Source organism: Cyprinus carpio, chromosome B2 (assembly GCF_018340385.1).
Source record: "Cyprinus carpio isolate SPL01 chromosome B2, ASM1834038v1, whole genome shotgun sequence".
Classification (NCBI taxonomy): domain Eukaryota; kingdom Metazoa; phylum Chordata; class Actinopteri; order Cypriniformes; family Cyprinidae; genus Cyprinus; species Cyprinus carpio.
In genome coordinates, this window is record NC_056598.1 from 17,768,145 (window position 1) to 17,782,875 (window position 14,731).

Sequence of the window (14,731 nt, forward strand, 5' to 3'; positions counted from 1 at the left end):
TTACAATGCTTTATAGTTTTTAGATTTCCCAGAGTGAACGAATAAAGGCCAACTGATGTAATTAACTAGCAAATGGTTTTAATAATAATAATAATAAACTTTATTTTATAAAGCGCCTTTAAAGGCAACTTCTCAAAGCGCTGTACACAACAAGCAATACAAAGCTCAAACAATAAAAGTAACATCAACAATCAAATGCTAATTTAAAAAAATAAGTCTTAAGTCTACCTTTAAAAATGTCGTAGCCCTGTGCATCCCTAAGATCAGGAGGCAGAGAATTCCAAAGGACAGGAGCATATGAAGAAAAGGCCCTGTCACCCATAGATCGTAAGCGTGTTTGAGGAACAACCAACAAGTTTAGTGCTTTTGCACTAAAAGTATTTTTAAGGAGTGATTGTTATACCTGTTTACAATCACACAGTGATATATATTTTTAATATACTTTAAGTACATTTCTGACATGCTGATTTTTATGTAAGTAAACACAAGACAAGTTACAAATGCAGCTAATTGGAACCTGTCACATGATAAGACCATAAATAAATAACAATAATTGCAGTGACTTGATTTTTCTAAACTTAACACAATGCATAAAATAATATAACTAAATACATAAGATATAGGATGGTACCAGTTAGTGCTGGGAAGAAAACAGATGTCTTGCAGATTATACGTCATGCCTAGAAAAAAAAAAAAAAAAAAAAACAAGAACACTGTTAGACTTGTCAGAGGTGAGCATTAGATCCACTACCAACCTTTTTTGTCATTTTAATTTAGAGTTTGTTTAGATTATTTTAAAATATTAACCCTGTAGGGTCTGACAGGGTCTTTAAAAAAAAAGAAAGAAAAAAACACTATTGAACCTTTAAATAAAACAGAAGATTGCATTTTAACACTATTTTTCTTTAAATTATGTATAGAAAAATAAATTAAACGAAGTTGATTCAGTCCAGTAAATGATTATATCGAGATATTAATAAAATATAAAACTTATTCTTATGTACTTTATAGAAATCATCAAAGATTTTTGGCAAACATTTTTACAGTTATACTCACAGGCCATTTTCTTGCAAAAAAAAAAACTATGAACTATCGAAAGGTTTTCTATCAATGTTTTTGTCATTTTGATATTTTAGAGCCCTTAAAAATTCAGGTACTGTATCAGATAGGATGCAGCAAGCTTAATGGGGTTAATAATTTAAATCCTTTTAAGCATGGCACCACATTGGCTCCCTCAGTCCCTGGTTAAGAATTAAACTGTGGGAAATGTGTGCTAAGTGTGAACTATTCTGACATGTTTCATGATGTGACTAATTGGAAAGTGTCTCACCTGGCCATCTGCTTGTACATGCCCAGAGCCTCCTGAGCCACATACTGGATGAAGGCAGGATCCTGCAGCCTGAGAACTGCAGGAACGGTCAGGGTGAGAGTGGGGGAGTTGAGAATATTCACTTCCACTGTAGTGTCTTCTGCTGGGGTATTGTCACCCTCCTCAGTCTGTGCCACAACCGTATTTTTGGGATCAATAGATTTAGTATGTTTTTTCCACTAAATCTACCACCACTGTTGCTTTCTTTCTCACCTACTGAATAATTTCCATATTTATGTAGCATAGTATTTCAATAAATACCATGCTACATGTCCAAAATAGCACAGTATGACCAAAAAAAAGGGTAATACAAAGATATTTTCTTGGTAGTGGCTCACCGTGACAATACTGAAGATGCTCTCAGGAGTGGTGTTGTTATTGGCGAGCTCAGTCACCCAACTAAAGTCAGAGGCCATGTTGCTGATCCAGCTGATGGTGTCATCAGTGTGACGTTGCACAACGCCCAGCACCTCTTCATACTGCTGCTTGGACGCTTCCAAAAGCTGAGAGGCTTCATCCAACTCGATGTGTAGTTCTCTTACATTTGGGCATTCTGTGAATCAAACAATAAGGACTGGAAATGATCAGTATCATTGGTAAGAGTTTTCTAAAGGTACAGTTCACCCAAAAATTTCAATTCTGTCTTCATTTACTCAATCTCATGTTGTTCCAAACCTGTATGACTTCAGTTTTTCTCATGGAACACAATGATAAAAGAGACATTCCAGAACCTGTACAATGGTGAGGATAACAGCTTGTTCTTCTGAGTCATTTTTTTCAGTGAATCCGTTAAATCAGTTTCACTAACCTGCCTAATTTATTCTTTCATGAGTCTGAATGATCCGATTCTCAATATCAACTCACTTACTCTCATCTGGTAGTTAACAGTTAATTGTCAGTGAATAACATCTATTCCTCACACTTCTGAAGAGCTGGAATATTAGTGAGTACAGGATTTTCCCTTTTTGTGTTCCATAAATTCAGGTTTGAAACAACATAAGAATAAGGCTGACAGGATTTTCATCTTAGGATGAACTATCCATTTAACTAATCAATGCGAGTGGGAGTTCTTACCAGTAAACAAGGTTCCCTGGCAGGCCTCACACTTGCTCTGCAGCTGCCAGCACTCTGAGGACTGTCTGCGCAGATCTTTGCACAGTCTCTTGTTCGGTAGAAACTGAGGGAATAGTTTCCTCTCTGGAGTGAATACAGACACATGTAGAGAAAGTTAAGGCCTGATCAAACCAAGATTGATGACTATACTAGCATTCACACCAGCGCACAATAACTTTCTGTTTAAGAGCACACTGCTAAAAGCTCAAGCTCTTTTAAATCAGGTGGATTCCTATTGGCTGTAAATGTTTTAATCATTCATCAACTGGTGGATTGATATGAGATCCCCAATAACTCTTGGCTCCCTGTAGTTACTCAGTCCCCCACTAGCTACCTACACCCCTGTCAGTCAAGGTTTTTATCGATCTTCATCTGGATAAAATAGCTCTGAAAGTGATTCCACATTGTTTCCGTGTCACATTTGGAATTGTGTCCTGAGCTATTCTATTCTATGAGCATGAAGGCTCGTTTTTACACACCCACAAAATAAACAACTAATTAACATCCACAACACTGGATGATGTAAGTTTTGTTTATTATATGGTCTGCCACTCTGAATGGGGAAGTCATGGCCTAATGGTTAGAGAGTTTAACTCCTAACCCTAAGGTTGTGGGTTCGAGTCTCAGGCCAGTAATACCACGACTGAGGTGCCCTTGAACAAGACACCGAACCCCCAACTGCTCCCCGGGTGCCGTAACATTAATGGCTGCCCACTGCTCCAGGTGTGTGTGTGTGTGTTCACTGATGTGTGTGTGCACTTTGGGTGGGTTAAATGCAGAGCACGTATTCTGAGTGTGGGTTACCATACTTGGCTGTATGTCACGTCACTTTCACTTTTTTTTCACTTTTTCACTTAAATGCTTGAGTCAGGTAGATTCTGATTGGTATAGTTATTGTGCATGGTGTGAACAGGCCTGAACTATTATAATGAGAAGCATATTAATGTCAGAAATGACGGATGGTAATGTTTGACTTGTTCTAATCGCGGGCTTTAGAGTAGGCTGTTTATGTTTTCATAGTTTATCAGCCAGAAAACATTGTTCTGAATTGGCCTTGGGAACTTAGTACAGGCGTATTCTAGCATTAAATAATAGTTAACCCATAATTCTGTCATTTATTTAATTAATTGTGAACTTTTTAAAATACTTTTTATGATAATTTTTGTCACTGTGAAAACTGATAGCCCCTATTCTGACGTTTATTGTATTGCAAAGAATGGCCAGATTATTATTTATGTATGCACCTTTTGTGTCCCACAGAATAATGTCATTGTGGGTGAGTAAATTATGACAGAATATTCGGTTGCACTTTACAGTATGTGTACTAACGTGTACTTGCCTAAAAAAGTACTGGTAATATAAGGTAACTACATGGGGTAGAGTTAGGTTTAGTGGTAGGTTCAGGGTTATTACCTAGCTATAATATTTACTTTAACAAGTACACCGTATGTACATGAGGGACAGGACTGTAAAATAAAGTGCTACCAAATGTTTATTTTTGGCTGAACAAACATTTGTCAAGACAAAGCACCTTTCTCCTCTGTCTTCTCCATAGTATCATGAATGTCACTGAAGGCTTGTGTGACTACGGCCCCAAACTCCTCCAACACACTTCTCCCAAAATCAAAGACGGACTCCAGCACATCTTCCAGTCCCACACCTTCCTGAAAGGCAGTATCCAGAGCTTTGTTGGCAGGCTTGAGCACCAGCTCGCTCTCTTTATCCTCCTGAAGCTCAGGGCTGAAAGCCCTTCGTAGGGCCTGGTCCAGCTCATGGTGGAAGTGGGAGACCAGTACGACACTGCGACTGACCAGGCTTCCCACTTTGGTGACCAGGTTGCTGAAGGAGTCCTCAATCCTCACCACTTCCAGGTCAGGATTCTCTGCGCTCTGGTTCAGTACAATGTCATCCTGAGTATCACGAAGGCCGAAGCGAGAGCTCAGCCTTTGGAAGAAGTTCTGTAGCTGTGGAGAACAGAAAAATACATGATACAACTTTGGTATTTTGATTTAATTTATAGCTATCAAATAGTTTCAAAACACAGCACTTGAATGGCAAAGGTGGATGAGAATTCTGTACTTTATTGATGAAGGTGGCGAATCCACGGCGGCAGGTGTTGGTATAGAAGTTCTTACAGGTGTCCTCAAGACAAGGTCGACATTCCTCCCAGGAGGACTTTAGAGACTCCTTACACTGCTGTTCGGCTTCATTCAGCTTCTTTTCTACGTCCTGTGCGATCTCTGCTGCCCCCTGGTGGTGCAAGAAGCCAATGACAGGTTTCGAAGATTTATATCAAAATGGTACTTAATTTGTTATGTTTAAAACTTTTTTGTTTAACACGACTAGAAAGACTTTATTTTGGTTTTAAAAAATCCCACTTAAATATTCACTGACCTTTTTCTTCTCCCCGCTGTGCCTGAGGGACTTCATGAGGTTTTCATGTTTCTCTTTGTTCCTGGCCATCACCTCCTTCATTTGTTTGATCCCAAACAGTGCTTTGCTGACCTCCTGATCCACCAGCTTCTCCCCTTCCAGAGACAGGCCTGAAAGACCATCACGTTTCAGGTCATCTACGTCTCATTAGGTTGTTTTTCACTGGTTTTGTGTATTAATTTGAGCATAATATTAATCTCTTCGGCTGAATGCGCTCACGTTTGAGAGTATTGGCTGATATCGGAGGCGGGGCAGTATCAGGGGCACAATGAAAGGCCCCCAGAGACGCCAGTAAAACCAGAGAGAAGATCAGCGGCCTCATCCTCAGCAACTTCAAAGGAGTAACAAAACCTGTTTAAGAAACAAGTTCGTGGTTTAGAGACTTCCATTAAATAGTTGCAGATAATTTTTTGAAAGATAATTTTATAATCTGTAATACTAATAATAAGACATCTTGTCTCTTGTTTGTTGTCCCCAGACAATCTCAGAGTTTTGATTATGAGAAAGATGGAGCAGTAACAGCTGTAAGTAACCACTGAGTGGCACTACATCTTCACTGAAAATTCATGTGTTTTATAAACCTTTTATAACCTTCAGGAAACTTAGTTACTTAGTCAGAAACTTAGTCAGTATATGTCACTATTTAGTCCGTGTGGTCGGTTTGTGTCAGTATCTTAGCATCTAATCCATTTTATGTTTGCTTCCAGAACCTTCCACTGAGAATTGAGGCCCAATTCTGTAGATTCTAGAGAAGCTTCTAGAGTCTAGAAACTTCTTTCTTGGATTAAGGAGGTGGAATGTGGGATATATTAAGCAGTTTAGGAAGTTTACAGAATGTGGCAAGTCTATCTACCCAACACCCTGCGTTTGGTCTTTTTTTCAAGTTCAGCAACCAGACATATGAGGTGTTATCTTAAGAGACAACGCATTCTAGAATATTCTAAAAATACCACCAGAGGTGCACAAGTTCACCAGCTTTACCTTATGACCACCTGTCGTCTTCAGTGAACACAACAGAGCCTCCATATTTGGCAGGTCCAAGTCAAAAGCTAGTGCTATACAGCTGTTACATCCTATGTCTTAGTGCTGTACATTAATACATTATTTTCTGCCATTGATATTTGTGACTAAGTTTGTTACACAATTGTGTCTGCATTAGTCAAAATGAGAATGTGCTTTTAAATCACTGCTTAAGTAATTAACAACTAAATGCCACAGAACACTTAATTTAGTATACAATTAGCTCTGTGATGACATCTTAAAATTATCTGAAGATTGTATGTGCATGCCTAATGGCTTAATATTCATTATTGATCCGTTTGTTAGATCATCATTAGAACAGTGATATATCAACATGGCAATTCACGTTTAGCATATTTGATTTCCGTTCACAGTAACACTGTGTGATCATACAGTACTGTCCAATTAAACATTTCAGGATCTTTACAAAGTATACAATAATATTATTAATATAAATAAACCATGATCATATTTCACTATATATTATGAGAGACAAGTAAACAGAGCTATCTTACATTATATAAAGATCAAAGTATAGGAACTCACCAGAAAATTCCTACTGATATCTGACCATGCAGTGTGATTAATGCTGTTTGCTGCAGAGGGATGTGTTGTTTATCTTTACCTGAACACTTCTATTTATATTAAGTAGAACCAGAGACGATCCAATTAAAGCATTTAAAGGTTATGACCCTTCAAGATGTAACTAGCTTTTTGTTTAGCTGTTGTCAGTATATTTATAAACATGCAACATTTTTTTATATTTTACATTTTTTCATTTTTATATCAACGCTATCTGGAATTTGTATTTATTAACATGGTACACTTTTTTAATGATTTTGAAAGAATCTTCTCACAAGGCTGCATTTTTCAAATAAAAAATATACACTAAAACCAGTAGTCACACAATCCTTCAGAAATCATGCTGATTTGGTGTTTAAGAAACATTTCTCATTATTATCAATGTTGAAAACTTTCCCAAAACTGATGAATATTTTAATGAAAATTGTGATGCAGTACTTTTTCAGGTTTTGATGAATGGGCAGTTTAAAACATCATCATTTATTATTATTATTATTATTATTATTATTATTTAATGTCCTTGCTGAATAAAAATATAAATTACTATAAAAAAACAGCAAACTATTGAATGGAAGTGTTTGCTAATTGTGTTACGTCATTTTTATAGTTTTACATTTTAAGAACAAAGGTAAATTTGGGGAAAGGTCCATTTTAGGTAAAGGTAAATATAGCAACGGTAAATTTGATTAGTTTTATGATGTATATCACAAAGTCTTGAAGTCCCAAGGTTTAAAATCGACTTTGCATATCTAATGAAGTAGAAATTGGCAACAAAGATGTGCTGTAGCCCCATATTCCCCTCACGTTTCTCATTAGCACACCATGTCCTTGTAAAAGTGCCCTCTCTTCAGGGCTTGTGACCCTGAAAATAGTATTTTCTAACCTCTAATGAGAAACAGCGATATGGGCCACTGGTATGTCCATCTCTGCTAAGTCTAAACACACCTGTTTCTCATAACCCTATCTGGACCTGTCGTGCTCATCTAGTGCCAAAGACCTGGCGGTTTGCACGCCGAGGGTGAATTACTGGATCTGAGAGCATGGAAACCTCGGAATACATATAAACAGTAATGACAAAACATGCTATGAAAATATTACAGGCCCTCTTCTTTATGAAAATGTACCTTGAAAAGTTGCCAGATTTTTACCATATTGGATGTCCTTTAAATGCTGTAAGCTTTCAGAATCATTTGGTTTCATTTCAGTAACAACAGTAGCAACTATATGGTATTCTGGTGGAAACTATGTTTACCATGGTAAAGTTTGAAAGTAAAGTGTCATTCCAAAGGTAAATAAAAATGGATAAGGTGCCTGCTCTGGTACAAAAGCTTTCGACACTTAAGAGGGCACATAAAGTCGGTTTAGAGCCCAGCAGTGGCGCTTTAATACGTTGGGAGTTGTTGGGGGTTTTTTACGTTAGTGCTTAGCCTCGTTAAGTTGGAAAAACATTTCTGGCCAGTGTGGTGCTAGACTTGTGTGGTGCAGCGGATCACACGATTCTGAACAATCCAGCGGGATGTCAAATAATTAATCACGGATCCCTGTGGCAAAGGGATTTAGAGAGAAATGCAAAGAAAGAACAAAATGAGCTGTGTGCTTATTAAACCCGAAGGGAGCGGAACAATTGTGCAAGTAATTTTGACCAACAGTCAACACACGCAAAGGACTTTTCACTTGGCAGCCCTGGAATTCAGAGCCAATACGCTGGCATACCCAAGACATTTATTTAAAAATAACACCATAATTGATTAAGAAAAGATCCAGTAACACTTTATATTAAGCATATATACAAACCTATATTATCATGTTAATGTTGGTGTAGGACATGTGTTTTATTACATTAAACATGATCAACATGATATTTTTGAACGCATGATGATCTTTTTTAATGAAGAATATTGTCACATTATAAGGGAGAAACTATCAAAATGGAACTTGCTTTCAACAGCCTGTCACAAGCTTTTCAGTCTAACTTTAAATTAAAACATTATGGCCTGGTTACACAGACAAGGCTTAGACTAAGCCAGGATTAGGCCATAGTTCAATTAGGACATTTAAGTTATTTTTATAAACGTGCCTTAGAAAAAACATTACTGCTGTGCATTTTGAGACAAAATAAAGGCATTGATATATTTTAAGATCAGTCAGAGCAGGTTTCTTTCAGTTGAAACAGCTCAGACTTAGATTTTAGTCTGGCTTTAGGGTTAAACCTTGTCTGAATTTTCCCATATGGAAGTCAATGGCTACTGTTATATGTCATCAGGTTGTCCCTATCCCTTTAAAACACATCTTGCAGTGAGATTTTACTCTATTCATTGTTTATCACCAACTACAGAGAAATATGATATGAGTATTTTAGTTTTAAGAAAAAAATTTGCAAAGTAATTTGAATTTAAGAAGACTGTGAACTAGATATTTGAAACAAACACACAAAACTTTTGTAACAGAACAGCATTTTTGTAACTGAACTTTGTAGTTACTGATATAAAGCTTTCATACTCCAGTCCTCACTTTATATACATTATTCCAGTCTAATAGCGGACATAAAAGTGTTGATAAAGACTTTTTTCTACACTGAAATGTTGTCCCATGTTAAGCCTTCATAACAGTGGTGAAGATCAGTGCAGAGTATGAAGGTATTTAAAATGCTGAGTTTTTGGATCAACACAATCACGTAGTAATTTGAGTAGTCATGTTTTCTATACTGTTTCTTTACATATTAAGATTTCACAGCAGTGCAAGCTCAACAAAAACGAACTCGTGCAACGTGTAAGCCCCTCTAATGTGCCAAGACAAGAGGAAGTTTAACTCCAGATGCGGTGCGGCACATTCAGATTTTCAGAGAAGAGGAGGCTGCTGCTTCTGCTGCTTTTCACCTGGTTTCCCTTTAAGAGATTCAGTTCATGTAGAAAACAAGTGGACTAACAGACACCCTACGGACTCCCAATTTCTCTCTGGTTCTCGGGTTGCAGCCAAAAGGCAGAAGAGGAGGCATCTTCACTCACCTCAAGTGAATTTCCATCGCGAACACGTTCTCATGGAGAGAGAGAAAAAGTTTGCGTCTTGAGCAGAAGTTTGTAGCCTGCGACTGATTAAACATTGTGTCCACGAGTTTTTCCTTTTGTTGTTTTATTTTTATTTTTAATTTTCTTTTTAAGTTTAGCGTCAGTCACAGGGACCGAGGGGGTAATAAACACTCTACGCATGTTTCAGGTGGAATATTCGCGTCTGTGAAACTTCAGTTTGGAAGTGCGCGAGCGCGATTCTTGAGTCTGCGCTATTGTCATGAGATTGATGTGAACTTTTGGCTCGTGACTGAACGGTGTACCTCAGTTTTACCACAATGAAGGGTAAGTTGCGTTTCAAATTATCCACTGCTTACACATTTTTAGTGCACTGTCTTTTTAAGAGAAGTCTCTTGAGTCTATCCACGCGTCTCGCTCTTTAGTTTTCTGCTTTTCTTTCTTTCTCTTATGAGAGGAATGTGTGTTGCTCCAGTGCACGAAACATCTGGTTGCGATTAACTGCTCATAGTGTCTAGGTTGGCGGATTGTTTGGCTGAACTGTTATAAGACAGCTGAATAGAAGGATCTACGCACAACATTGTGTTGCTGACCCGGCTATTGTGTGGGATGTTCAGTGACATTGCTCCCTTTATCTTAAACAAATCAAAACAAAGCAATAAAACAAAAAACACGTGGCCACGTTACAAATGAAACATCTGGCGAGGTGTGAAGATGTTTCTCTAAGGGTTGAAAAACTCGTGAAATCTAATTTCTGCAAAGTTTCTAATAAATCTGATTGACTTCAACGTGTGATGTTCAGTTAACTACGTGTTTGGATTCATTATTTTTAATTAAAACTTAAAAGTTTTACGCAAAAAGAAATGAACAGAACTTTTGAGAAATATAAAAAGTAAATGTTAATATTATGTTGATATTAAAATAATGTGCACTGACATGAGATGAATAAAACAGATATAGCCTATCAGTCTTCTGGAAACATCTTTTGGTTCTGCATGAAGTGGGTCCACCCTTATGGATGCAACCATATTGAGATCACATGATCAGCTTCTTTGCTTATAATAATGTTTATTTCATATATCTATATTTTAGTCAGTTCTTTTAGTCAGGTACTTGCAAAAATGAGAATTAGAAAAGAAAAAAAAAAACATAAGAGAAAACAGAACAAAAGATAAACAGCTTCAATGGGATGAATAACAAAAAAATTTAAGAGTGCAGATTTAAAAGTGCCACGTGCTCTTCATTCTAAGTTACAGTAATTTGTGCTGTGGAAATAAAGGGTCAGGATTATATAATTAAAAATGAAAAGATCCTCTGTATTTTCAGAGGTTGTTGAAACTTGGGTGTTCTATGAGCCAAGATGTTTTCCAACTCAATTGCACACCAGAATTTAAATGTGTGACTCAGAGAGCCACTTAGAGTACAAACAACCCCCACATCTCCCCATCCTGGCTCATTTAGCATATCCAATGGCCAGATGTTTTGACAAACACCAAGCCTTCACATCACATTTTTGTGCCTTATGAGTTACGCAACATTGAACAACTTCTCATTTTTAACCAGAAGGCTGCCATCTAGTGGAAATTTCCATGTAAATATTGTGTGAGTTGATATTGAACTAAAAGCAATATATACATGCATCACTTCTTAATGGTTATCTAAAAAGAGGAAGTTGTATTTGTTGTCACTGTTTGTGTCAAAAAGTGGGTTCCTGTGGGTTGCCTGGATTTGGGATTTCAGACAAGTGAAATAACTCTTTTGGTTAGATAAATGTTTATTTATCATAAAATCAATTCAGAGCATTAACATATTAATGATAAGTAAACAGAGCAAAAGGCACATTGAAAATAATAATAATGAGGGTGTTTAGACCACACACAGTGAATAGTTGTTCCCCTGAGTAATGCTCATCCGCAGTCTTCTTTGATACTCCTCCATGCATAACATTTTTAACCTTTTAGTTTTATTTCAAGCAATATTTCTCTTGCAATGTCAAGTTTCGGATCGTGGCTTTGTAAAAATGTTGTTTTTTGGGTGTGTGGGATTTTTGTTCCTTTGCATTTCCCAGAGTTTTGTTGTTATTTTCAGCTAAAATACTGAAATAGCTGTCAGCATCAGTCTACAATTCTTTGTCCCAAGCAGTTTGTTCCCTTTTCCACTCTGAGGTTTCTATGGGTTGTGTGTCTGTCCAGTTGGATGGCTGGACCTGAGGTCACACTCTGTGGGGTTTATAACGGACTGTTCCCCCAACCACCTCCGGTTCTGACTCTGGTTTAGTATCAGAGTGAGGGGGAGTGGGCTCCAACTACAGAAACATGTGTTCTTTCTTTATTTTCTCTGGCCCTGGACAATGACACATAAAACCGCATGGAGTCACCCCTCTCCTTTCCCATGAGCATGGTAGCCACATGAGAGAGCACTCAAGGACAGGAAGAGGAAGTAGAGGATGGTATCATTTAGTTAACTCATGAATGGACCATACTGGCCAATGTTATTTCAGCAGTCAGAAGCAGAACACATGCTTTTTATCAATTCCAAAGCTGATGTTATGTTTATGTTATTTATCTTCGCATAATATACTGACCTTGTTTCTGAGGAAGCATGAATAATGTCACATTTATTTGGTGTTATGACATTTCAGAGCTTGTTGTCTATATATATATATATATATATATATATATATATATATATATATATATATATATATATATATATATATATATATATATATATAGGCCTATATATAGAAACCATATGAATATTGTCATTTATTTGGTGTTATGACATTTTAGATCTTGTTGTCTGTGCCTAATAATGTATAATATTTCACTAATTTCTCTAACTCCAAACTTTTAAAGGGCACTGTATGTATATGTATAGAGAGAGAGAGTCATTGAGTTGTTTTATTTTTATTTATTTATTTATTTTTTTAAAGAAATTAATACTTTTATTCAGCAAGGATGTATTGAACTGATCAAAAGTGACAGTAAAGACATTTCGAATGTTAGAAAATATTTCTATTTCAAATGAATGCTTTGATTTTTTAACTTTCGATTCATCAAATAATCCTTAAAAAAGAAAAATGTATCATGGTTTCTACAAAAATATTAAGCAGCACAACTCTTTTCAACATTTATAATAATAAAGAAATGCTTGAGCACCAAATCAGCATATTATAATGATTTGATTATAATGATTAATGAGTAATGACTGCTAATGTGCTTTTTGTGTGTTTATATACATTTAGTGACTTACTGTAGAATCGTATAGAATATAGATTCTATTAATGAATATTAGGACATTATTTGATTAACAGGCCTGCAGCACTTGCTATACTAATTTCATTGTAATTTGTTACTTTTGCAGACGACTTCACTGATGAAGAGGAAGTGCAGTCTTTTGGATACAAAAGGTTTGGTAAGTGTATTGCAGTGCCTGATGAATTTGCAGTCAGTTCATAATCAATATAGATGTGCATCATTGTTTTCTTCATTCTTCTGCATATATTAGCTTGGACATGTTTTTAGTGTTTGAAAGGTGCATTGGATTCTAAATTATAGTCAGGAAAGCTGATTATAAGTTACACAAGGTCATGCCCTGGTGTGCACCGCAGTTGTTTTCCCCTCTAAACATGTGCTATTATCATTCGCCCAGCAGACGTATGTTTTAGTGAACAAATCTGGATGCCTCAGTTCCTTCTCTGCCTTTTTATCTTAAAGGTTTGTATTTGATCATGCTAAACTTGGAATATGTTTGAATGGTTTGCCTTTTTTGTTTACAGTCCCATATTTTACATTCTTGGTGACTGTCAGTGTTGAATTATTAATTGTTCATTCAGATTACTTTTGCAGTCACATAAATACACTTTAAATTACGAATAATGTTTTAACACTGTTAAAAAGTCAAATCTAATTTTTCATACTCTATATTATAATGTTTTGGTGCATAAATTCATTTGTAACATTTAAAACATCAGATTCAATTTATTTAGACAGAATGACACAACATTTTAATATCAGACATATCGGTTATCGGTTAAAACATTTATCCAGAATTTTAATATCAGTGCATCCCTAGTTGTACTGAAAACTCCACTCACACATACCGTGGTGACAGGTGATATTATAAAAATGATGAGCCATTGTCTGCCGGAGGAATGAATGTATGTTCATTTAACATCAGCCCTAAATCCCATACCTTCTTCCTTTTAAGAAGTGACTTGTTTAATTTAGCCAGTGTATTTCCAAGAGAGGCCTCCAACAACAAATCACATTAACTGTGTAATTTGATAGTTTATTACCTATGCATTAATGCATTTGTTAATCTGTAGTCTTTGGTGGTCCAGAAAGAGGTTTCAGGTTTCTGGCTGAGCTACCACCCTCCAACTAGCACTTATTAAAGCAGTGTGAGTTATTTCCCAGTTTGAATTAGATTTCATTTCATGCAGAGTAATAATGTGCCATTTGACCACTGAGGTAGAGGAATGAGTTGATAAAGGGCATGAACATTAAGAGTGTAGCCCCTAAAACTTGTTTGGACTCGAGCCCACAGTTCATTTGTCACAGCAAAAGAGTGGTACTGGGTGAATTTGTCATGCACCTCATCTGTTTTAAATACTTCAGTGAAGTGTTAAGAAACTTTAATCGAATACAGGTGATTTAAGAGATTTATAGTCTATACTTTGGGCTTAGGGTTAAGGATAGGGTTAGAATGCCTCCTTTGAGCCTAACTGGATTAAAACTGTTCACACAGCGAAAATGAATAGATGAAAGAAACGTAGTGGCTGTAGTATATCGTCTGAGATGTTGAATGTTTATTTGGTCTAGAACACACATTAGCTACTACAGACTGAAAACTATTGCTCTCTCTGAAATCGCATGGTGTCTAGAAGGTTCTGTGTTTGGTTTGAAGCTTGCTTTGAGACCATTAAAAAATTCTTTTTTTATACCTAGCGCTATTTGCATTGTTTCCTTATTTTCCAGAACTGCAGTCTGATAGTGCGCAGAAATGATACAGCCTGCATCTACAGAGTCTAAAATGCTGTTGTAGCTTGTAGAGTCACTGATGTATTTCTTGTAATGCAGGCTCATTTCTTGGCTTGACGGCTGTAAGGTGGGTGTAGGGAACGATTGAGAAAGTTTGGTAAAGGAATCCTGCAGAATGTGTTACTGTGCTGCATCAGCACAAGTGT

The 14,731-nt window shown here is 36.6% G+C and overlaps 2 protein-coding genes across 4 annotated transcripts in view; one reads left to right on the forward strand and one right to left on the reverse strand.

The window, feature by feature from the left end:
• Positions 1-199: 199 nt before the first annotated feature.
• LOC109099897 (clusterin-like protein 1) lies at positions 200-6,534 on the reverse strand. Its single transcript, XM_042718423.1, has 9 exons — positions 6,482-6,534; positions 5,135-5,266; positions 4,877-5,025; positions 4,562-4,732; positions 4,014-4,446; positions 2,444-2,566; positions 1,708-1,922; positions 1,331-1,497; positions 200-680 (listed from the first exon to the last, which is right to left on the reverse strand). Exons 2-9 carry the CDS (start codon positions 5,235-5,237, stop codon positions 668-670), a joined length of 1,374 nt encoding a protein of 457 aa, XP_042574357.1. The 5' UTR covers positions 5,238-5,266; positions 6,482-6,534; the 3' UTR covers positions 200-667.
• Positions 6,535-9,313: 2,779 nt separating this feature from the next.
• colec12 (collectin sub-family member 12) overlaps positions 9,314-14,731 on the forward strand; it is a 30,594-nt gene continuing 25,176 nt past the window's right edge. The window contains exons 1-2 of one of the 3 annotated variants that reach the window (XM_042718425.1): positions 9,314-9,867; positions 12,907-12,957. In XM_042718425.1, coding sequence (XP_042574359.1) covers positions 12,919-12,957 — 39 coding nt within the window. In that variant the 5' untranslated portion in view covers positions 9,314-9,867; positions 12,907-12,918. The remainder of the gene's footprint in view (positions 9,868-12,906; positions 12,958-14,731) is intronic. The other 2 variants (XM_042718427.1, XM_042718426.1) reach the window with 2 other exon arrangements.

What these genes read in the sequence shown, in the direction of transcription:
- LOC109099897 (XM_042718423.1), bottom strand. Translation starts at nt 5,237, where the DNA reads ATGAGGCCGCTGATCTTCTCTCTGGTTTTACTGGCGTCTCTGGGGGCC. An exon ending in CCAGGGAACCTTGTTTACTG is followed by an intron (nt 1,923 to 2,443) that starts GTAAGAACTCCC and finishes TTTGATTCACAG; the next exon opens with AATGCCCAAATGTAAGAGAA. An exon ending in GCATCTTCAGTATTGTCACG is followed by an intron (nt 1,498 to 1,707) that starts GTGAGCCACTAC and finishes GTTGTGGCACAG; the next exon opens with ACTGAGGAGGGTGACAATAC.